The sequence below is a fragment of the Megalobrama amblycephala genome, linkage group LG17 (assembly GCF_018812025.1).
Source record: "Megalobrama amblycephala isolate DHTTF-2021 linkage group LG17, ASM1881202v1, whole genome shotgun sequence".
In the NCBI taxonomy this organism is placed as follows: domain Eukaryota; kingdom Metazoa; phylum Chordata; class Actinopteri; order Cypriniformes; family Xenocyprididae; genus Megalobrama; species Megalobrama amblycephala.
The window spans coordinates 24752792-24778053 of NC_063060.1; the positions used below are offsets into that span (position 1 = coordinate 24752792).

Consider the following 25262-nt stretch of genomic DNA (forward strand, 5'->3'; position numbering starts at 1 on the left):
CAAAACCATGACATTTACAGTCTGGTCACTGAGGCACACCCATTACTTACAGTTCTGTTATCTCAACTGACTTATTTGACAAAGCCAAGAAATATTATTGTAATCACCTGTCACTCCTCTAAATCCAACAGACAACTTAAGATAAAACATAGTAAAAAAAAAAGTTAGTTGCATTATTTGGATTAGTAGCCTAGTTGCTTTCAAGCAAAATGTGGTTGAAGAGAATATAAATAACCAAACTGATTTTACCACCCTCTTTGTGAAACACATTTTTAAGAATGTTAAACTAGAGCTTTAAGAACTGAATATTCAATAAATCTTTGAAAAATCCACCAGAGGGGTGTCTCCTCACTGCTGAACTAAAGCACTTCCTGCTTTTCCTAAAAGTAGGTTAATGGGCGTGAATTTACTGTGTGTTATTTCTATATTGCAACTGACATGTAGAAAACGCAACTATTATATATTTGGATTATGTGAACCCCAAAAAAGAAAGAAAAAGATAAAACACCGCCGATAATAGAGGATTCCAGAACGTTCAAGTAGGCTAAATCAAAGTATGTGCAGAATGCAGTCGCTCCCCCTACTGGTCATAGCTGATATTCTCTACACAATGACACTCGATATAATATTCATCAATGTAAACAGCAGCACTGTACGATGGCAGCAGTTAAAGTGGAAATAGTTTCAAAATAAATATATAGAGGAATATATGCATTTCTTAAAACAACTGAACAACCACAGCAACTGAGAGTCTGTAGTCACACAGTCAAGTTGCACTAAATGCCTTTAAATAGTGGTTTTGTATGCTGGTTTCACTGTTATAACTTAAATTAGATTTTTTTTTAATGATTTTTATTTATTTATTTTTGTTATAGCTGCTGGATGAATAAGTGAACACAGTAAAAACATAATGGAATATATTCAGACAAGAATCAACTAGGCCTATATTTTAACAGTAATTTTCTCATAAACGCCATAAAATCAGGGCAGATTGTCACATTTGTTTTATATAATTAGCAGCCTATATGAATTTAAAATATTAACAGTAATAACAGTTTATTTCATGACAGGTTCATATTGTAACAACTTACCTCATACAGTGGAAAGCGTTATTATTATTAATATTATTATTATTATTATTATTTATTTTTCACCCGGACAATAGCTGAAACTACCAGCAGCTTTCATGTAGGCAAGAATGACTTTCAAAAAAAAAGAAGAAATATTTGAGAAATATTTAGGCTATAGCGGTAAAAAAGCGACAACTAGACCAGATCTTTTGTGTAGAGTTAAACGAGCATGCTTTATGTAAAGATGTGAAACGCAAACCCCGCTATTTTCCCGTTTTAATATGCACATATTTAAAATGAAAGTGTAAATGAACTTACGCCGCTGCTCTAGTTTGAGCGTAAGAAGCCATATTCACCATCCGTTTACGCGCCATGCCTGTTGCGCTCATTTCCCAGCATGCATCGCAAATTTATATAGCCATCTTGTCGGGAGGTGAAATTTTAGATATTCTGTTTCCGAAGTCTGCCAGTTACTTAGCTATAAACTTTAATTTCTAACCGTTTGTTTTCGTAGTTGTTTCGTTAGTATGCCCGAATCTAGTCGCCGAGTGTAGTGCCATATGACGCGGTGTTTCAAAGCGCTCGTGCAGGATGTGTTTGATACTTATATGTAGGTAGAGAAGTGAGAGGCAGCAGGGGGAGTGAACGCAGCTCAATCTACGACAGCGGCCTTACACACACCGCCCTTACCGAGCTCGGATCACCAGCATATGAGGATAAACTAATAACCGACACGTCATCTTTCATACACCGCTTGCGGAGGTTGTTTTCGTCCGCCGTTCACGCGTCGACAATGCAACAGGAGAGAAGAGGAAGACGATGACGCAGGATCATCGCGCAAAACTGTGAAATTTAGGGTCCGGTGCCGCAACAATCTGCTGTTTTGTGAAGTCATCGGCGTCTTTAAGGGGTCTCCGTGTCATAAAAAGCTGTTAAGCATGTCTAAGATGCCGGCCAAGAAGAAGAGTTGCTTTCAGATCACGAGTGTGACTCAGGCTCAAGTCGCGGCCAACAGCGCGACCGACGACACCGAGAGCCTGGACGACCCGGATGAGTCCCGGACAGAGGACGTGTCCTCCGAGATATTTGACATGTCCAGGACTGACTATGAGCCCGAGGTTTGTGACATTAGCTCCTCGGAGGAGACTCTGAATAATGTGGGTGAGTCAGAGGGGCAGTTGCCCACTGCCCTCCCTCTGAACGGTGGGTTTGGCCAGCGCAACCTGGGTCATCAGGGCGTCCAGGCCTCTAGTTCTCAAGCAGCGGGCACGTCTCAAGTCACAAATTCGTCAAGCGCGACAACCATAACCAGCTGCAGTTCACGCTTCAGGGTCATTAAGCTTGACCATGGCACCGGAGAGCCCTTCAGGAGGGGCCGGTGGACCTGTATGGAGTATTATGAGAAAGACACGGAGGGCTCTATGATGAGCAGGACTGTGGATAGCATAAGGCACACCAGTGTGACGGAGACCGGAGCGGATAGGGACAGTGGGCTCGGGGCCACCGTTGGCTCCGTAATGGCTCACGTGGCACCTGACACAGGTGGCGACGGGTCATCTTTGACCGGCCCGAGTTCCGGTTCACCTGAGACCTTTAGTAATAAGTCAGTGCCTCCACCTGCTCAGCAGCCGGTGCTGGGCAACTCTCATGTGGCTGGCCCTCACAGTCTCCATCACGATGGAGGACACCCGGGCGCCCACCTTCAGAAATCTCCAAGCATCCCTTCTCCTCAAGTGCAGCCGTTGCTTTATCAGCCCCAGAATAGTGCACACCACCTGCAAAGCCAACCGGCTCTGATATCAACCAGCCAGCCTGATTACGGCCAGCTTAACATGCCTATTACAGTCACCCAAACTCACTCCGGAGCAAGCCTTTCTGTCGGACATGCCGTCAGTCAGGGGTCGTCCCCCATTCCAACCCCATCCGCTGGAGGTATGCAGGTTCTGGGTACAGTAGAAATCCCTGGAGGTGTTCCCTTAGGGAGCCAGCCGGTGTCGTCTGTCCCAAACCTGGTGCAGCATTCTGCTGTGGGGCTGTTGAGCAGCGTCGCCTCTATGGCCTCCATTCAGCAACCACCAGTTGGACAATACCAGGCCTCAGGAGTAATGCAAGGCTTGTCGACAATGGCGCAAAGCACTCAGAACATGCCCGTACTACCAGTGACAGTCACAGTAGGAGGCGTGCCAGCCTCAAGTGTGCTCGCTTCTCTGCCAGGATCTGCAACAGTACCCAACCTTAATACCTCTGCACATAGCCAGACATCCCAGGTTCCTCGCAGTGGGACGGCAGCGGGCATCGGCTCTCCGGCCACGGGCTTCAGTCAGACGGATGAGAGCCGAAGGATGTCTGATGCGTCGGCACAGGTTCACAGTAAAGACATGGTGAAGCCCTTTATCACAGAAGGCCTGCAGTTATCCAACCCGGCTGTCAACAGTCTTTTCGGAATACCCATTCCCATTGATGGGGAGGAGGACAGGTGAGGTGCCATGAATGATTTAAGAGATTTGATTTCCTAAACTTTCACTTTCATGCAGGGTTCCCACGGTCATGGAAGACCTGGAAGTGGCAAGGGATTTTAAAACTGATTTCCAGGCCTGGAAAATTCATTCAAATTATTATATAGTGAATTTAATAACTCATGAAATTAGTCTGTGTGAGTGCTGTCTTTTATAAAATAAATAAAAACCTTAAAAACCATCTTGGAATTCGGTCAAAGGTGTGGGAACCCTTCTCTTTTTTTTTTTTTTTTTTTTTTTTTTTCTTTCTTTTTTTCTCCCTTGATTGAGTTTTATTATATTTTCCAGAGTTTTTTTCTTTCTATGCATACACCGACTCACAGGATTGTTTGATATTAATGGGAAAGGTGTCAACAGACGTATATTAATAGAAAAGAGTGTATATTTTAAATCAAGCTTCAGGATTCAAGCAGCCTGCAGTCATTTCATCCTGGTAAATTTCCATGCAGCGTTCTTAGCATCAACGTGCAAATGGTTGGTTTTTTTGAGGAATGCAGTGACATGTGATGGATGTTTGGTTGTTCTCATTAGGGTTGTGACATCTCTTGCTATTCTGCTGCCAGTCAAAAGTTTGGACACACCTAATTTTATTATACATTTTAGAATAATAGTAAAGACATTTAAACAATAGAATAACATGAGTTATTTAGTGAACAGAAATGTTAATCAAAACTTCTTAAGGTGCAGCCTGCTATTCAAAAAAAGTTTACTGGCTGGCTGCTGGAACATTAATTTTCACTCTAACATGTTGGTTTAAAATTGTTCAATTAAAAACATTTTGCAATTGGTTTGTAAAGAAATTAATTTGTAGGCAAATTATCTTTTGGCTACACAAATGTGCAAAAAGAAATGAAGAGTGTCCAGATTTTTGATTGGTAAGGTAGCATGTGTTGTTGATGTTCCTATCAAAGTTGTTTTCATTTCCACAATTGTTGATTTAACGTTTTATTGAATAGTTAATTGGATTTTAATTTGTTGGTATTGAACTCAGTTATTTAGTTTAATATACATGCCGATTCAAAAGTTTGGGGTCTGTAAGTTTTTTTTTTTTTTTTTTTTTTTTTTTTTTTTTTATGCTCACCAAGGCTGCATTTATTTGATCAGAAATACAGTACAGTAATATTGTATGTGGAATATTATTACGACTTAAAAGAACTGTGTTCTATTTGAATATATATTAAAATGTAATTTATTCCTGTGATGCAAAGCTGAATTTTCACCATCATTACTCCAGTCTTCAGTATCACACAATCCTTCAGAAATCATTCTAATATGCTGATTTGATGAACAGAAATGTTTCTTCTTCTTCTTCTTCTTCTTCTTCTTATTATTATTATTATTATTATCAATGTTGAAAGCAGTTGTGCTGAACTGCTGATTTAGAATTGGTGAAATGGTAACAGTGATATAGTTTTTCAGGATTCTTTCATAGATATTCAGAAAGAACAGTATTTATTTGAAACACAGTAGCACTGCAAATGTCTTAACTGTTACTGTTACTTTTATCAATTTAATGTGTCCTTGTCGAATGAAAGTATTAATTTCTTTAAAAAAAAAATTACTGAGCCCAGACAGTAGTGCATACATGTAAGGCATGGGTTGAAGTTGTTTTTAATGTGCCGTGAGGTTGTTTGTTTACTGATGTTTTGGAAAGATGGTTAATATGTATCTGTATGACAATCTATCAGAACTCAAACAAGCATGCAAACAAAAATTGTTTCTTGTTTGCTTCCGGATGTCACAAGCATGCCTGAAATGACAGTGCTTTCTCAATTGAAGAGGGACAGTATATATTTGGTGACACAGTTTCAGTTGAGAAGTGTCGCTGCTCGGCTTCCTCTTAGATGCTTGACTTTCGGTTCCAGCGTTGCAAGTTGTACACAATATATCAACTTGTTGGCATACTCGAGAGGAAATGGTGAACTGTCAAGTGTTTTAGATGGCTCTGTGGCTTTAGCTCGTGTACTGGTGGAAGTATAGTCTGAGCAGGCAGCAGCCTCTATACTCATGGGCTGGATCTCAGCACAGTGCCTCCTACGTGCCGTTCACTAACTGGTGACACCTTTCGTAGCTGATATGCAAAGGGGGGCCTGTGATAGAAAGGCCTATCACGTAGCGAACAGAAGACCTTCCCCTATGTTTTACTTCTAGAGATAAGGTTGCTCTTCTTCATGGTTAACATTTTTCATATTTTTTTTCCCTTTATTGCTCTTTTAAAAGGCAGAGACAGCCATCACGCCTAATTTATGACCCGAAAGACGTGGTTTTCGCGTTATTTGCATTCTTTATGTATAGGGGCACAAGTGTTCAGATAACGTGATGAATGATTTCTTCAAGACAGCATTCCTGTACAGAAATTACTGACATTTTTGTGGATGCATTTGTCTTTGTTCCCTCAAAAAGTATTTAAAAATTGTTCATTGAGCAAACACTTTTTGTTTTCCATTTAGTTGCCTACTGCAGTTTTTCTATCATTTTTTTTTGGGGAGATTGAGTATTGATTTAAATAATGTATAGGAATTTTGTTAAACATCAGTCATTATCTCAAAATCAAATTTAAGAAAATTAAACTACTGTTCAAAAGTTTGAGGTCAGTACGTTTTTAATTATTACTTTTATTCAGCAAGGACACATTAACTTGATCAAAGATGGCAGTAAAGACATTTGTAATGTTACAAAAAAGATTTTTATTTTAAATAAATGCTGTTCTTTTAAATTATATTCATCAAAGAATTCTGACAAAAATATTAAGCAGCACAATCTTGATTAATAAGGAGCATTTCTAGTCACCAAATCATTTTTGAAAGATCATGTGACACTGAAGACTGTAGTAATGATGCTGTAAAATTGGATTCAGATGGAATAAATTACATTTTAAAATACATTAAAAATGAAAACATCACAATATTACTGTTTTTACTATATTTTTATTTTTAACAAATAATTGCAACCTTGGTGAACATAAGACACTTTTAAACTACTCCCAACTTGAACGGTAGTGTGTATTTTGCAAAAAAAAAATTTTTTAATTTAATTTTTTTTTTTTTTTTTTTTGACATGACAACTTCATGACAGTTAAACACATTTCTTGCACCAATTATCATTACTTTAATAGATTTTTTTTTTTTTTTTTTGTGATTCCTTATTTATTTTTTATGGAGTTAAACTGCAATTAATGCAGTAATTTATCTGTACTACAAAATGAAAATATACTGTAATTTTATTTTATATTTACAACATCATGTGATGTGTTTTGGTAATGAGAATAGAATGGGGTGAAATGTGCTTAATTGTCATTGAAAATGTCAAAATGGTCTTTACATTTATTTTTCTTAAGCAAAATATAACTTTGTTTTGATTCTGAAATATGACATGGATGTGTTGTGTAAAATCCACCCAATCAGTACAACTTACAAAACATTGATTGTGTCACACAGTCATTCACAACATAGGCCAAGTCCAAGGCCTGCAAAGTAACATTTAATAATTACTTTGTCCCAAATGTGATATTGTTTGACATTCTAAGTATTGGGATTATGAGTCTTAACATCTGAAAATGTTTTACATGAATTAGCTCATTGTGCAACATGAGATCACATTTTGCCCCATCTGCTGGTTAGAATGTAGAACCGCTTACATTTTTGCCTTTTTTGAGATATGGTGATGCACGTTGGCATATAACATCCCTGGCAAATAACCAGTTATGTAAGGCAGACCAATAGAATATGAAGATTAGCATTAAAAAGTTATAACCGGTCTTCAGTTGAAATTGGCTTCAGCTTTCAGGGCTCAAATAGTTTTGTCTATAAGTCGCTTTGGAGAAGAGCGTCTGCTAAATGACTAAATGTTTGTTGATCAAAACAATTGTTTGACCTACTCTACAAGTCGTATATAAGTACAGAATATTTGTCAAGTTTCATACAGTGATTCATTTATGCAAATGTCTCAATCTCTCAACACCAGCGCAGGTTAGAATGTACTTTTTCACCCAATCTGAACATCTCTAATGCCTCTCTATGTTCTCGTACCTCAAAGTGTCTTTGTATTCGGCAAGCATGCCCTCTTTCTTTTAAAACATGCTTCTCTCAACACCTCTGTTCCAGGTAATACCACTGACAGTAAAGCAGTACACAATCTGTCAAAGTCTTCAGAACACACTTTTCAGGTACTTCCTGTGGGGGAACTTCTGTAGGCCTTTGCTCATGTAGAGTTCCTATCTCAGTTTTATCTTAAGAATAAAAGCTTCTTGTTGTGCAAGCAGCAGACACTGAATTTTTAATCATGCAAATTATTTCACACTTTTAAGTGGCTGATTTGGCACACTGTGTAGACAGCAACCCCATTTATCTTACAAATAGAACTACTTATGTGAAGTGCACTAATTGATTCCATTATGGCGCTTTTCCACTGCATGGTACAGTTCGGTACGGCTCACTTTTTGGTGCTTTTCCACTGCGTGGGACGGCTCGGTACAGAACGGTACGGCTTGCTTAAATAGTACCACCTTGGTTGAGGTTCCAAGCATGCTGTACCGATACTAAATGTGATGTGTAAACACTGCAGATCACTAATTGGTCACAGAGAATCGTTACTACCAGCGTAATTGGATTTGAAGCGCGAGACCCCAAACCCCTTGCCTGGCAATGCCAGACTGATATATCTTCTACAAGATATATCAGTCTGTTCAGTCCGCCCTCCGTCGTGATTCGAGTCAACTCCAAATCGTACCGTGCAATCAGATTCATTTATTTCAGTGACGCAAACAGCGTCACTCTAGTGCGGCGAAAGTCCCTTCAATATCAACAAAGATTGCGCACGGGAGACCCGAGAGTTTGTTCTATTCAGCCGTGAATTCAGTTTTAAATGACCAAAAACACATTAATTATTTACTTTTCGCTGTTGACTCTCGTCGCTTTGCTAACGTCATATCCGCCCTTCTCTGATTGGTTTACTCCGCTTCCTGTTTGCTCGGATTTGCTCCGCCCTAGAAATCGAATTGATTCAATGGCCGACCAGACTCATCCACTGGTACAGTGGTGAGGCTGGATTTTCCAGGCAACCAAACCCCCTAGATTTAAATAGTCAGTAGCAGCCACCACAGTATCATTTGTTCACACAACCTTTTTTTTTTTAACGCATCGCATGCAACTTGAAAAAAGAAAAGGCTATTATCGTGGTCAGTAGATGAGGTGCAGACTCGTTGATAGATGAGGAGCGCATCCACAGTAGTAGAGGTGGCGCAACTATATGATCAGTCTATAATCCCACCCACTTTGAAGCGGTACTTAACTGCAGTGGAAACAGCCCTCTACAATGCGAGTAAATCACTCGTAAAAGCGACCAAATTTCATGAGAGGCGACTAAAAATGTCTTGAATTACCCAATGGCTAGAAAATTGTATGATTACAGTCATCTGTAATTGAATTAAAGGCAAAAAATAAGTTTAGTGCAGATTTAATTTCATTGCCTGCTGAGCTTTACGAACGTGGCTTGGCTGAGAGCGCCCTCTGTCGATTTCTCTCTGAAAGTTTATTATTTGCACGCATTTTTAAGCCTTGCCAATTTAAACATTCAAGTGCAAAAAGATGCTAAATGTAACTCGCGTGCACTGTTTGAGAATTTTTGTTTGCATAAACTGCACATTCGAGGAAAGCCGCGTCAGACAGCACTTGGAATACTGAATTGAGCTTTTTCATGCAGTGCTTTTTTCATACGGCACTGTATAACCTTTAGCATACTGACAGTTTTCCTTGCGTACCGGCACTTCCGACATGTTGCATGTATGAAAGCCTGCCGGAACCTCTCTTCTTCAGGAACACCTTTTGAACTGAGCATCGGAAGTACCTTTTTGCACTTGAACAGACAATTTCACACAAAATGATGTCAAAATGCCTGTCTTTGCAAGTATCCTAGTAAACTAGTAGGTTATGTGTTAAAGAGTTAGTTCACCCAAAAATGAAAATAATGTCATTTATTACTCACCCTCATGTGGTTCTACACCCGTAAGACCTTCGTTCATCTTTGGAACACAAAGTCAGATATTTTTGATTAAATCCGATGGCCTGCATAGACAGCAATGGTACTTCCTCTCTCAAGATCCATAAAGCTACTAAAACATATTTAAATCAGTTCATGTGAGTACAGTGGTTCTACCTTAATATTATAAAGCGACAAGAATATTTTTTTTGCGCCAAAAAAACCCAAAAATGACTTTTTAACAATATCTAGTGATGGCCGATTTCAAAACACTGCTTCAGAGCGTTATGAATCTGAGTCGAATCAGTGATTCGGATCGCATATCAAACCGCCAAACTGTTGAAATCACGTGACTTTGGCATTCCGATCACTGATTTGATTCGTAAAGCTCCGAAGCTTCAAGAAGCAGTGTTATGAAATCGGCCATCACTAGATATTGTTAAAAAGTCGTTATTTTGTGTTTTTGGTGCACAAAAATATTTTCATCGCTTTATAATAATAAGATAGAACCACTGAACTCGCATGAACTGATTTAAATATGTTTTTAGTACCTTTATGGATCTTGAGAGAGGAAGTACCATTACTGTCTATGCAGGCCACGCTGAGCCATCGGATTTAATAAAAAAATATCTTAATTTGTGTTCTGAAGATGAACGAAGGTCTTAGGGTGTGGAACGACATGAGGGTACATAATAAATGACATTATTTTTCATTTTTTGGGTGAACTAACCCTTTAAGTAAACATAAACAGTTGAGAAATAAAACGCATGTGTACAGTATCAGTATACTGGATCCATGCGTTGTCTTAAAGTGACAGCAGCCTAATATTCCTGCTGCTGTCTGTTTTTAATGTTAATCAAACAACACTCACTGCAAAAAATCACTCACTGCTCTTGACTGAATGTTTTGAAACCTTTTAATAAGGATTCATCTATATTTAATTTATACTGTGAAGACTAAGCGGTGTTATTTTACGTTTGATTACTTTATTCAATTTCTGTACATAATCTACCTCTATCTGTATCTAACTACTGTTAGATCTACCTGGAAAAACCTGAAAAGCACTGTATATTTCATTTGCATCTTTGTTCTATTGTTTATTTGTGCTATTGCTTGTAGTTTGATTATTTGTTCTTATTTTATTAGACTAATTACTTTAATAGTGTTTGTTTGTATTTTATATTTATATTTAATATTACATATGTTGAGTTTTTTTTAATTATTTTTTTATTTTTATTTATTTGCATTGTTCTTGCATTTCATGTAAAACGTCTGGCAAGTAAAATAAAAAATTTACTAGCCAGTGGTGACTTGAGCTTCAGTATGGTTGTAGAGGGTTGTGTAAGGATGGCTCGATACCATTTTTTTCCCAAGTCAGATACTATTACTCAAGGGTGCAGTATCTGCAGATACTGAATCAAATTCGATACCAGTACTGTTTTTTTTCTTGATCAGTTTATTAATACGTTTAGTGTACAAAGAGAAGAGTGTGTGCACAGCACCTAGTGTATTTCATTTTTATTTTATCAGGCTTAAAGTTTTTTTTATATTTGTTAGTAGTTGAATTCTAGTTCCAGATAAATTGATTCAGTCTGCTATTCCAATGATCTCTGTTTCTTGTTGTTGTTGTTGTTGTTCCGTCTGCTCGGTTTCTTTCTTCAGTGAAACAACAGCCCAGGCAAACTAAAGGTGCGGTCATTTTTACTGTTGACTGGTGAATTTCCATGGCCGAAATCCATTCATTTTAAATGTGAATCCACGCAATTGGAAATTTCATGTGAGGGTGAAAAATTTCCCCATGTTGATAGGTTAAAGTTGTTAATGTGGATTCACTGAGTTGACCAACAGAAAGCTGCTAAGATTGAAAGTGACTTCTGTGTGAGCCGTGCTTCATACATCGCTAAACTATTTACAATAGACAATTGCCTGCGATACGACCACACATTAATTGGTGCAAAATAATTCAAGGCGTTTGTGCGAGCTGAGTGTACAAAGTTTGCACAGTTAGACAAATCTGACTCTGCGCGCATAATATACGCATACTATGCTAATGATGAAATGTATGTCGCACACACTGTATGCACACCCTTGAATAGTATGCGTAAAAGCCACAGTATACTTCAGAGGCAGTTACGGGAACAGTCTCAAGAGTGTATCAATTGTTGGAAGTGCACCAATGATGTCCAAATATGCTGCTCAGTAGTTTTTGTAAGTCTCGTGTGACCATCCCTTTAGGCAGATCGCGTTTTAAATGTTGGAAGGACTTTTGAAATGCCTTGTTTTGGTTGTCGGCATCATGATTCACACTGACTCGTACACCTTGTCTTTCTTCCTGTTCAAACCATTTCACATGTTCTAATCTGATCCACTTCAGAGTTATAAATAATGTACTACACTGACCTCAGTGGAAATTATAATATTTGCTGGAAACTCAAATTTTTTTATTTTTTTTTAAGCCACTGTTATGGTTACCCTAACATGGTTACCTTATTTTACAATATGTATGTATATTGTATGTTTTTCATTGGCTCATGGTTTTAAAATCCTAGGCAGCTAGCTCATGTGTAACATTAACCATACATTTGAATCTGCAGAAAATGCATATTTGTCTCAACACGTAGCTGTAGTATCAACACGTATAGCTGTGTGATGTTGAATGCTTTCTAAACCAATGATCCTGATGTTTATTGGATCCAGATATAATATGCTGTCCCCATGAGGTTACATGCATAGTAAGAAGAAAAAGAGCCCTTTTGGAGGAGTCTGGTTGTGGGGTCTCGGCCCCCACCAGAGAACAGCCAGTGTTCCACGGATTCTAGGAAAAGCTGTTTGCTCAGAGTCCAGATATTCACACATGCGGTAAATCTACTCCTGTCCCCTCCCATTCCTATATAGAGGGCTTTGGAGAGGACGGTCTCCTCCTGCCTAGCTGCTGTAGCCCTCCCATCCTGATATAGTACATTCTGTCCTTTTCCTTAAAGAAACGGCCCTGGTAGTTTGGGGAAATTGAGGTAATGGTAACCGTCTGTGGTCCCCTACCTCGTTGAGACTTATCACAAGACCTTAAGTGATTGCTCAACTTTTTGATACTCTGACCAATCTTTATTTAGATGCTTAGGATTCATAATTGTATCCTTAAGTGTCATTGACACTTTAAGTTATAATACATGCTGTGTTGTTTATGACTGGGCAATATAGATAAAAATTCTGTCTCTATTTTTTTATTATTCTTTAGATTTTATGTATATCTTTATGTATTTGCTCTAAAAAGGTTTTAAATGGGAACTTTGAGCATTGTTGCAAATTATTTTCAAAATATATAGTGTGATAATTAATTAAAGGAGAAAATCTAGTGATGTACACTACAGTTTAAACATTTGGGGTCAGTATGATATTTTTTAAATATATTATTTATTACTTAATACATTTATTTAGTTACAAATTTAATGTTAAAAAATACTTATTTCAAATAAATATTGTTCTTTTAAACAATATCAAAAGAATCAAAACGGTTCCCACACTTTTAAGCAGCACAACTGCTAAGAAATTCAGCTTCGCCATGACAGAAATAAATTATAAGAAAACCGTAAGAGACATCTTTCAAAAAATGTAAAAAAAAAATAGGGATGCACCGCTATTACATTTTTGGCCCATACCAATAACTGGTAATTCTTTATAATTGAAAGCCGATAACCGATATATTGGCCAATACATCTAAATCCAAATTTATATAATTTTTGAGAGCCTGATTACAAAACAAAAAGTCTAAATGATGCCTAAATAATGGATACAAGTCAATGGACAACATTACTTGCATATAAAGAATAAAAATGCACGTGCCATGAATAAATAAAATGGAATAGCCTCTGCATAGACAATAATGAAATGATTTTAATGAATCCATATTGTTGATGAAAATGATACGAGAAAAGTTAAAGTGCGAGTTGTTGTTATTATTAATAATGCATCAATGTTTTTGAAAAAGAAACATCTAAAATTAATATCACTGTTTCAAATAACAGCATTGCTGAGCTGAATGAACACTGGGAAACTGAAGTGCTTTGTTAGCAGGTTAATTAACTAAACGCATATATGAGATGAATATCCTATATGAGATCAATCATATATTTACACAACATAATATTACAACTTATATCTGCACAAAATAACACAAATGTACAAGTGAAATAGAACTACGTGTTGTGGATGTGCTCTTCCTGCAACAAAATGCTGAAACATGGCAACTAATCCCAAAGAATTCACAATTTTCTTATCAGGTCGATAATGAACATATAAAAAAAAAAAAAAAAAAAAAAAAAAACGTACTGACCCACATCTTTTTGATTATAAGAGATGCAATCAAAATTTATCTTAATGTTCTCGTACTTGCAAGTGGCAAGACAAGCATTGATTGTCAAACTGATCTGATGACATGGTCGTGAAATTAATGGTCACAAAAGCGAATTAAAATCATTGCAATCATGTTGCTTAATTTGCAGTAGCAAAATCAATGCAAATATATAGTTAATATCTTATATGTTTGCCTCAGTTGTTCTTTTAGATGTTTTTACTGCAGTCTAAGCAGACTACAAATAAACTCGCCTTTGATTTCCTCTTTGGCCTGACCTTTTCATTTCTCACGTAATCTTTTCTATTTCTCTCTTTCTGCTGGATGGAGTGCAGGAATCCCTCCACAGCTTTCTACCAAGCTTTCCAGTCTGGCAGTAGGCTGAAGGACTCAAAGATGACCTGTGATAGGTACAGTAATGGGTTGGACCCTGGTGTGACAAATGATGTTTGAGGTGTGCTGCATGGGGCAGGCATGGCTTTGAGGCTTAAAAGGTGCTCTCTGCATTAGAGCTCAGTGCAAACATAACCCCATAATGCTCATATGCAAATTGCAATATTAATAAATCTGGGCTAAAAGGGGTACTTAATCACGGTTCAAGCGCATTGCTTTTTTCATTAACACAATTAATTAGCTCAAGCCGGTGTTGAGTTGCAGTTAAGGATTCATGCCATGATATGATAATTTGTTTTTAGGATTGTGCAAAAGCAAAAATGTTCATAATTGGGCTAGTTGTTTTGTTTTCTGAACATCTAGTTGACTGGACCTGAGCGTCTCCAATTAAATGCATCACAGCTAAAGATCTTAAATGCCCTACCTGGCCCATCCATCATAAGTAGTGTTCGACCGATATATTGGCATGGCCGATATTTGGCAGTTTTTAATGGTTAAATTAGTTTGGCTGATGTGTCTGACTTTTATTTTGAAAGCGCTGAGAATGCCAGTGACTGAGCACTCCCATACCCAAAATGATTAGACAGAACTGTTAAACCAAGAATGTAAATGGTATACAAAAAAGTATTACACTGTCTACACTAGTGATCGACCGATATTGATTTTTTTTATTACCGATACCGATTATTTGCATGTTTATGTACCTGATAACCGATATGCAGAACCGATATTTATTTACTGTTATACTTCTGTTTTTGACAATTATTACAACACAAATGAGCTGAACAAACCATTTTATTTATAACAATCACTCCCTCCTTGCATACAAAAAAAACCTTTATATTTATTAACTAAATAATGGTTATGTAGTAAATCAAATGATTATATAATCTAGGCTGTTTAAACGAGATAATCTTGTCAAAAATTTCATGCAGTGGCCGTGCTTGAGGCTTCCTGATCATCAACCCATTCAGGTGCTGAGCAATATGAACGAACTTTTTTTTTCCGAGACTATATAAAGTTAAACGGCACTTGTCAGTTGGCATTTTATGATCTAAATTTAATCTAACGTTAAATCATGAAATGCCAACTGACAAAGTGCTGTTTGACTATAACTTAATCAACCGCGATCGCGCATGGAGATAATAAATAATTAATTTCCACAAAGCGGTAGGCTATATTTATATGTGTATTAGCGAAATAATTGTTATGTAGTAAATGATAATATAATCTAGGGTGTTTAAACAAGATAATCTTGTCAAAAGTTTCATTCAGTGGCCGTGCTTAAGCCTCCTGATCATCCGTCAGTTGCTAAGCAATATGAACGAACTTTTTCTTCTAGACTAATGGTGAGCAAATACAACAGATAGAGAATTAAATTCAGCGCTTTTATTTTCAACATGCACTCATTCATGTCTGTTTTATTTAATTCATGTAAAGTTACGTCTTTATTGGGGCAGGACATGACGAATTACACTACGTGACTCAATGAGTTCGTCTCAATTGTTTAGAAACAAACTGCATAAATTAACTATATCAGGAATTTATGTCTCAGATCTCATTTGTGCATGTCTGTTATGTTAAATAAAGTTGATTAATTAAAGCAAACCAAGTAGAACATATACTTTACCTGTGCACTGAGTTGTTGTTGACTGATCTCCTCAGACGCCCGGGCTGCAATGGCGGAAATCTCAAAACGGCCACAAGATGGCGCCGTAAATCGGCGAATCCGATATTGCAAAACCGATACCCGATTATGGAAAAATGCTTAAATATCGGGAAAAATATCGGTAAACAGATACATCGGTCGATCACTAGTCTACACTAGACGCTACTTTTTTTTCTCGTCGCATCGCACCACGCCGCAACGGCTAAAAGCTGTCTACACTGACAGACCAACCTTTGGACTATGTCAGAAATAGAACGGGGAATCCGTTTACTGTCGGGAATTTGTTGCGTCACATCCAGTGTAGACAGTAACACTGATTATAATGGGTTCTATTATCTTTTGACGTGTCGCGCCACTTGTGTCCGGTGTAGACATGGCGTTACAGCGTTTGCTTTTCTGTTATGAGTTAAAGAAAGGCAAATGCTGTAATACTTTCTCAACTACTGTCAGCATTCAGCAAATATGCATTCATTAGGGCTAGGAAAAAATATTGATTTCTCGATTTTAATTGATTCTCATTTTTATGAACCTATATCGATTCTTAAATCCCAAGAATCGATTAGTCTAGTATGTTTTCAGTTGATGAATGAACAGAATGTAGCGCGCCTCCCATCCAATAAATCGCAATAATCTTTGTGCTTTGTTACTTTTGATATGAAGCAAAGTCTCAGATTTCAAATGATGTCCATCTTATTATGAGATTCAAAGAATAAATACAGTTTTGGTGCTGTTTAATGTGACGTTACAGATCGCTTTAGCGCCTCAGTTAAAGAGAAGCGGCAGCAGGAGCACATTTGAACATCCTCTCCTCCGCTTTAATACCAGTTACAGCGCGAAATAAACATGAATAAACATCTGAAGGTATGTTAAGATATACAGTACAACTTACCGAAATCTGTATCATGTCTCGTGTAATAGCTCAATCAGTGTTTCAACCTCGGAAAGACGTTAATAAAACAGCTTGTAAACGATGTCACGTAACGTCACATTTACCTCAGAAAAACATATTCAGTGACCATAAAGTCATTAGTCAGCTAGAAAAATGAACTCTAGAAAGCAACATTCTGATAAATATAGCCATGCACTGTTACATATTCATTATAATTTTTCATGTTCTTCAATATTTAATGCAAGTTTGAATAAATCGGTTATGACAGCCGCGATTTAAATGTTTATATTTAAAAAAAAAAAACAGTTGGAGTAGAAATATGATTGTCATTCTAAACTTTATTTATAATAAAAACATCATTGAGTGTAATTTAAGTGTTTGTATATAAGTTAATTTAATCTTCAGTATTATTATAGTAGTACCAACTGACTCCCATGTGTAGTTTACAGCATTAATTTTCCATGTACTGTAACTGAAATACTACATCCAAAATAATCAAAATCAAATCTAAAGCATGTGAATAGTAATCGAATCGTGAAAATTGTCAATACCAAGCCCTAGCATTTATATCATTTAAAGAAGTCATTTAATTTCACAAACCTTGCAAACTTTGGCGAATCCAACTGTGAGGTCTTGTGAAGTGTGCATTTGTATTCTGTAGACTGCATAAAAACGTGTTACTCTGTGAAACAATCGGTGCGAACTGGAGAGTTTAGCTTCACTGGAGACACACGATCGACAAATTTTAAATCCTCGATTTCAAACTATTCTGCGCTATATCCAGCTGGCCGAAATGTCGTATTCATGCTATTTTGAATACTGTTGCTGTATGTAAAAATTAGTGTTATCCTTGTTTATTTGAAAAATATTATTCCTAATGTACACAAACTTCCCAGATTGCTGAGTACCCTGTTGGTTACAGTGGTGACTTCCTTTTTATTCATATTTCAATAATTTCTTTATTTGTCAAAAATATTGTAATATGATTACAGAATCAAGAAGTTGCCATCTAAAGTATAAATGTTTATTTTACAGATTTATTTTTTTTATCAAGTTCATTTTTTTTCTACATATTTTCAAATGCTTTCCAATTTTGTAAATATTATGTCAAATAAATACAAATTTAATTTCATTGTAATGCATGTGTTTTTAATATCTTTAAATTCAATAGTGAGATAGGCCTATATATTGGCTTTATATCTGCCATCAGCCACTCTGCTTGCTAGGATATTGGCATCGGCCATCAAAAAAAATCTCTATCACTCGACCAGTTGACCATGCCTAGTTGTTTTTCATGTTGATTTTGCCTACTTCCTGTCAGATAGTGTCAAACTTGACACTCCATTTAATGGCTATTTGTGGCACTTTGATGTGAAGATCTCTCCAAGTCAGTCTGGTTTCTTGAAACTAACCTTACATTCTCAACTCACAACATCTTGTTTTTAAAGACAAGTACAAGTAGTTACATAAGACAAGCGATCCTTTGTATGGACAAGCCTGCAAAAGCTTTATGAGAGCCTTTAAATACCTTTGCTCGAGGTTATCAGCAGCCATTGCTATGGTCTTGGGTATGTTGCAAGACTGGATGCAATTTATCAGTGGAACAAGTTCCTCAACATAAAGTGCAAAGGTTCTGCTTAAAATAATCTTTGGTCAGTATGTTGACTCAGTGACATTAGAGAGGATGAGATGAAATGTCTATTTGTACATGTTGCAGCGTGAAACTGCAAGACTGTACTGACCAGAATGTGATTTTTTTTTTTTTTTCACTTTTACCCTTTTTTTAACCTTTGAGACTGTATAATTCTTCAACAATTGCATATGCATGTGTACGTGTGTATATGCTTGTTAAATTTATCATTACATCAACATGGAGAGCAGTTTAGTCTCCCAAATTGTGTCAGTATGATTTTGTACTGAATGCGTTTCCCCTTAAATGGACCTTTTATGGTTGATGCTAATCTGCTTTTCCTGTGCAAGTAAATTGTAGGGAAAAGTACAGAATGTCTCTAAATCGGTGTCATCATTGTCTGTCTTGACTATAAACATAATCTGCTTTAGTGCTATGGATGGATAGATGGGTTCAGGAAAAACAACCGCAGCATGTATACAAGAAAAGTGTACAAATATGCAGTCGAAAATAGAAAATTATTAATAAGACGACAAATTAGTTTCAGGTCTGGTTGAAATTTTCTATTTTAATATATTAAAAAAAAAAAAACAATTTTATACCTATGATGCAAATTTCAGAAATCATTCTGATATGCTGATTTGATGCTCAAGAAACCATTCACAATCAATTCACAATTCATCTTTGATGCATAGAAAGCTCAAAATCATCTGTCTGTCTGTCCGTCCACCTATCCATCCATACATCCATCCATCCGTATATACAGTACAGCATTCAGTGATGTGATTGTTTTCTTGTGCAAGTTTCTAAATTGAGTCAACTTTAGACTCCACCTGCTTTGGACAGAAAACCCTGTAAAAGTATCAGATGGAGGCCACCGCCCCCCACACAGCACTGTACTCTTCTGTACTCCTCTATTGTTCTGTTAGAGCTGTTTGTGATGGTTAGTTGTCGTTATGAGGGACAGAGTGACTCGCACGCTGCAGTATTCTTCTGCGCTCACGCACCGCTGCTCCACGAGCCGCTTGATTTCCATGCGTGGCAGGTAATTTTAGCGCGGTTTGTTGGAAGATTTATGTGTGCGTGCATGTGGCACAATATAACATGAAAAAATGTAACACTGTGTTTGGAGAAGGAAGCAGCAACAGGAGCAGTTTGTTGTTTTTAATGTGCAGTCTTTAAATGTCTGAAAATGTTGTGATGTTTTTATGCAGCAGATGTTTTAAATAAGACTTTTTTTTTTTTTTTTTCCAATTGCAGTGCCTCTGGAGCAAGTGTGGTCGCCATTGATAATAAAATAGAGCAAGCAATGGTAAGTTTTTCATTTTCATATGTATTTTATAAAATTATTTTTATATATATTTTTATATTTTAAGAGTTTAAAGAGGACCTATTATGCTTTTTTTACATTTTCAACTTTTAGGCCGTGTGTCCACCAAAGCATTTTTTCCAGCGTACTTTTCCAATTGTTTCCATGAGAGCACCAAGTTTTTTAAATGCCAGGAGCGTAACGAGGTGCTGAGCCTCTTTTTCACACTCAAGTGCTGAGCACTTGCCATTTTTTTTTTTTTTTTACCAGTTTTTTACCATTTTGAAGAATATTCAACTTTGAGTAAAATGCTGTGCTCATCACTGTCACTTTTTAGCCAGCTGTCTAATCAGAGTGGAGGAGGGGTGGGACAAATACAACACCGACCAACCGCCACATTCTGCTTGTACAATGTCAACAGATGACAACAAGCATAATAATGGAACAAAATAATTTAAAACAAGAGCCAGAGCAAATACTTTACATTGTATTGACATTTTTATGTAGAAACAAATCTGTGAAATGAGATGCTAGTAATACAGGTGCTGGTCATATAATTAGAATATCATCAAAAAGTTGATTTATTTCACTAATTCCATTCAAAAAGTGAAACTTGTATATTATATTAATTCATTACACACAGACTGATATATTTCAAATGTTTCTTTTAATTTTGATGATTATAACTGACAACTAAGGAAAATCCCAAATTAGAATATTACTTAAGACCAATACAAAGAAAGGATTTTTAGAAATCATGGCCAACTGAAAAGTATGAACATGAAAAGTATGAGCATGTACAGCACTCAATACTTAGTTGGGGGTCCTTTTGCCTGAATTACTGCAGCAATGCGGCGTGGCATGGAGTCGATCAGTCTGTGGCACTGCTCAGGTGTTATGAGAGCCCAGGTTGCTCTGATAGTGGCCTTCAGCTCTTCTGCATTGTTGGGTCTGGCATATCGCATCTTACTCTTCACAATACCCCATAGATTTTCTATGGGGTTACGGTCAGGCGAGTTTGCTGGCCAATTAAGAACAGGGATACCATGGTCCTTAAACCAGGTACTGGTAGCTTTGGCACTGTGTGCAGGTGCCAAGTCCTGTTGGAAAATGAAATCTGCATCTCCATAAAGTTGGTCAGCAGCAGGAAGCATGAAGTGCTCTAAAACTTCCTGGTATACGGCTGCGTTGACCTTGGACCTCAGAAAACACAGTGGACCAACACCAGCAGATGACATGGCACCCTAAACCATCACTGACTGTGGAAACTTTACACTGGACCTCAAGCAACGTGGATTGTGTGCCTCTCTTCTCTTCCTCCAGACTCTGGGACCCTGATTTCCAAAGGCAAAATTTACTTTCATCAGAGAACATAACTTTGGACCACTCAGCAGCAATCCAGTCCTTTTTGTGTTTAGCCCAGGCGAGACGCTTCTGACGCTGTCTGTTGTTCAAGAGTGGCTTGACACAAAGAAATGCGACAGCTGAAACCCATGTCTTGCATACGTCTGTGCGTAGTGGTTCTTGAAGCACTGACTCCAGCTACAGTCCACTCTTTGTGAATCTCCCCCACATTTTTGAATGGGTTTTGTTTCACAATCCTCTCCAGGGTGCGGTTATCCCTATTGCTTGTACACTTTTTTTTTTTTTTTTCCTACCACATCTTTTCCTTCCCTTCGCCTCTCTATTAATGTGCTTGGACACTCTGTGAACAGCCAGCCTCTTTTGCAATGACCTTTTGTGTCTTGCCCTCCTTGTGCAAGGTGTCAATGGTCATCTTTTGGACAGCTGTCAAGTCAGCAGTCTTCCCCATGATTGTGTAGCCTACAGAACTAGACTGAGAGACCATTTAAAGGCCTTTGCAGGTGTTTTGAGTTAATTAGCTGATTAGAGTGTGGCACCAGGTGTCTTCAATATTGAACCTTTTCACAATATTCTAATTTTCTGAGATACTAAATTTTGGATTTTCCTTAGTTGTCAGTTATAATAATCAAATTTAAAAGAAATAACATTTGAAATATATCAGTCTGTGTGTAATGAATTAATATAAGTTTCACTTTTTGAATGGAATTAGTGAAATAAATTAACTTTTTGATGATATTCTAATTATATGACCAGCACCTGTACTTCCATGGATATCCGTATCATAGCAAGCAAATCATCTCAACTGAAAGAAACAAAACCCTGCTGTATTGCTGAAGCGCTCTCAAGTGCTCACAGATAGGCTAAAAACACTTTGGTGGACATGCGGCCTTAGTGTGTAATGTTGCTGTTTGAGCATGAAAAAGGTCTGCAGAGTTATAAACCACAAAGTCACTTCACTATCAGTAAGCTGTTTCTGAATTCCCTGAAACGCCTCAACTGTAGAACGAACACGTCACAAAATACTTCATTTACATACGCAAAACAAAAGGACTAAGGCTGGTTCATTTGCGTTAGTATTGTGTTGAAACTCATGGTTATGGTAAGGGGCGTGACATTTCTGAAACGAGCTTGAAATTGGTTGACTAACCACACACTGGTCCAGCCAACCAATCAGAGCCCATTGAGCTTTTCTGAAAGAGGGGCTTCATAGAGACGGGAACTAAACTGAGTGTTACTAACAGAATGGGAAGAGAAGGGCTGCAATGTAAAATATGTGAAAAATAATGTTTTTTTTTTTTTTTTTTTTTTTTTTTTTTTTGGAACATTTAAGTATTAACCTATTCTAGTAGACCCCAAAAAGAAAATTAAGACTTTGTAAAAGGGCATAATAGGTCCTCCTATAATAAGTTAGTAAAATTAGTAAGACCAATTTTGAATGGGTTCTGAGTGATGCTGCTGTACTGCTTGTTGAAATTGTCATGTTTTGGCTTTAGGATTTAGTGAAAAGCCATCTGATGTATGCCGTGCGGGAGGAGGTGGAGGTGTTGAAGGAGCAGATAAAGGAGCTCTATGAGAGAAACTCTGTGCTGGAGCGAGAGAACGCAGTGCTCAAATCTCTAGCCAACAGCGAGCAACTCTCCCAACTCACCGTCCAGTCCAATTCCAACCCATCCAACTCTCCCTCCCAGCTTGGGCCTGTCCCGGGCCAGGCCCAGCCCCAGTCCCAGCCCCAGCCCCAACCTCAGCCTTACCTTCAGCTGGATGCAAATAAGACCATGGACTCCCTGCCACGACAACCGCAGCCCAACGTCACCTCCGCCTGAAGCCTCTGCGAATTACGCATATATCATTAGAACAGCAGAAACCCTGTGTTGTTCACTACTTCGCTGAGCGTGCATGCTGTCGGCCATCAGGACGGGTGATCATGAGGAGAGGTGTTTTCTGCTCGGGCGCAAAATGCCACAGTGGACCACGGTCTCAATTGGGGCTCCCGCATGGCCCCTTATCCCCCCCCGGACGAGGTGGAGAGTTTGTGAAGAGAGTTATATTTTTAATAAAAAGAATCCAGCCATGAAAGCGGTGTATTTTTTAGCATTGCAGTTTTCATGTTGTAAGAAGCGAGAGTCTATTTTCAGAGCCACCGTACTTCACATGATTTCGATTCACCTGTCAAGTTCAATTGTACTATTTGTTATTTATTATTATAGGGCTGCTATTTTCAGAGAGGAACAATGTCACAGAAGATAAGGTCGAGAGGGACCTCTTCGATTCTCAAATCCAACAGTAATTGGTCATAAATTCAAGCGGCAGTCTTACAATATCAATCATCAATGCAACCATAAACAGTGAGAGAGTAGCAGTGGGTAGAGTTCAAACACTAACAGTGAAGTTTCTCTGTGGATAAAGAATGTGAACCTGGTGTGAATGTACATTTTGTATAGTATAATGAATAAAAAGAGCGTAACAAGTTTGTACAGATTTGTGGGTGAAGATCTAAACTGAATCCTCAATGATCTACCCTGATGAAGAAAGCTTCAGTTCTGTTGCTAGTATGTTGGAAAAAGAAGTCAGATGCCATATTCTCCTGCCCGCTACCCTGATGTCTCATGCTTTTGGGGTTGGAAAGGGGATTTAAAAAAAAAAAAAAAACTGTGAAATTGTTCAACCTACTTTGTAACCAAAGATGCAAAGCTGTGTAATTGTTTTCTTTTCCTTTCCTTTTTTTTTTTCTCTGTTATGCACACTCTATGTACTTTTTTTTTTTTATTGTTCCTTACAGCAACTTTTTTTTGTTGTTGCTTTTAGGCATGTTCTGCATGATCTGTTATCTGTAAATGTCAAACCACTTTCTTACCTCATTTGTATTGGGCACTCATATTGTAAGTAGTCTGTGAATAGTGTCTGCGGGGGAAGGAGATATGGAGGTGATGGTGAGGAGGGGAAAAATGAACTAGTGTGTGTGACACTAGCCACAGAAAATGAAGTGAGCCATGTTTTGTTCATTTAAATGGTGTTTGAATTTCATATGCCAATAGTTTTGTTACATTGCAAATTTTAATGTATTTAAATAAATGCAATATTCAAATTACAAAACTGCTCAGGAATATTTGTATTAATGCACATTTTGCTAGAAACAGGGTGTTAAATTGTCTGAAATTCTCTTGTTTCTGCTTTATGCACCATGATGGTTATTTTCACACTTTTAAATCTCACATGATACCACTGTAGGCAGTGACTTCCTCATACTGAGAGGAAACATGATGGATTTACCTAGATGTGTGGGTTGATGACACAGAACACTCATTTTTTTTTAAAGCATACCCTATTATTTTAAGTCTACAGCATATAAAATTTCAGGCACAAAAAAGACCAACATATTTACTGAGAAGGAAAAACTTGAATTACAAAGAAAAAGGCTTAATATAAATCTTCACGTCATACAACCCTTTCTGCAACTTAGCCTGTTATGTGGTAGAAACGTGCCGATTTTTATTTTAAGAATTTATTTCTTAGAACGTTTTCTGCCACACCCAAATATTCGTTAATTTTTGATTTTGAGATGAAATATGATCTGGACATATTCTTGACTGGTTTCATGTGATCCAAAAAGCAAACAAACAAAAAATGTAGATACAAATGAGTAATATTTTACCTGTTTTACTATTAGTTAATTGACCTGTAGTTGTATTTTTTTTTTCTCCCTAAAGTACTGAACACTTTGGGCACATACGTGACAACGACGTCGAAATCCCCGTTCACAAGGATACGTGAAAACTGCTGTATTATGTTTCCAGGCCAGCAGTTGGCGATGCACCTATAGACTGAACATGTATGCGTATGACATTTTCATAAATTTGCGTTTTTGTAGTTTACATGGAGACGATAACAGTATCGTTTTCAAAAACGTGCTCTTTGAAACCAGTTTTCAAAAGTTTGCATTTTCAGGCCCCCAAAACGCCGCTGTTGTGTAAATGAACGCCCAAAACACAAGGTTTTCCATTGTATGGCGTCATGTGAACGGCCCCTTAAATATGAACCAATATTAAAATTTTAAATTATAGTGTAAAATAACTACAATTAGGAAGTGTTTATACACC

The 25262-nt window shown here is 37.5% G+C and overlaps 1 protein-coding gene across 2 annotated transcripts; it reads left to right on the plus strand.

Moving 5' to 3' along the window:
• The first annotated feature begins 1438 nt into the window (after positions 1–1438).
• On the plus strand, positions 1439–24258 carry LOC125250527 (TSC22 domain family protein 2-like). Of its 2 annotated transcripts, XM_048163160.1 has the most exons (4): positions 1439–3546; positions 14246–14320; positions 19752–19803; positions 22659–24258. In XM_048163160.1, exons 1-4 carry the CDS (start codon positions 2009–2011, stop codon positions 22986–22988), a joined length of 1995 nt encoding a protein of 664 aa, XP_048019117.1. In that variant the 5' UTR covers positions 1439–2008; the 3' UTR covers positions 22989–24258. The 2 variants fall into 2 exon arrangements, with proteins under 2 accessions (XP_048019117.1, XP_048019118.1); XM_048163161.1 differs by lacking the exon at positions 14246–14320 and having other exon boundaries at positions 1444–3546.
• The last annotated feature ends 1004 nt before the right edge of the window (positions 24259–25262 follow it).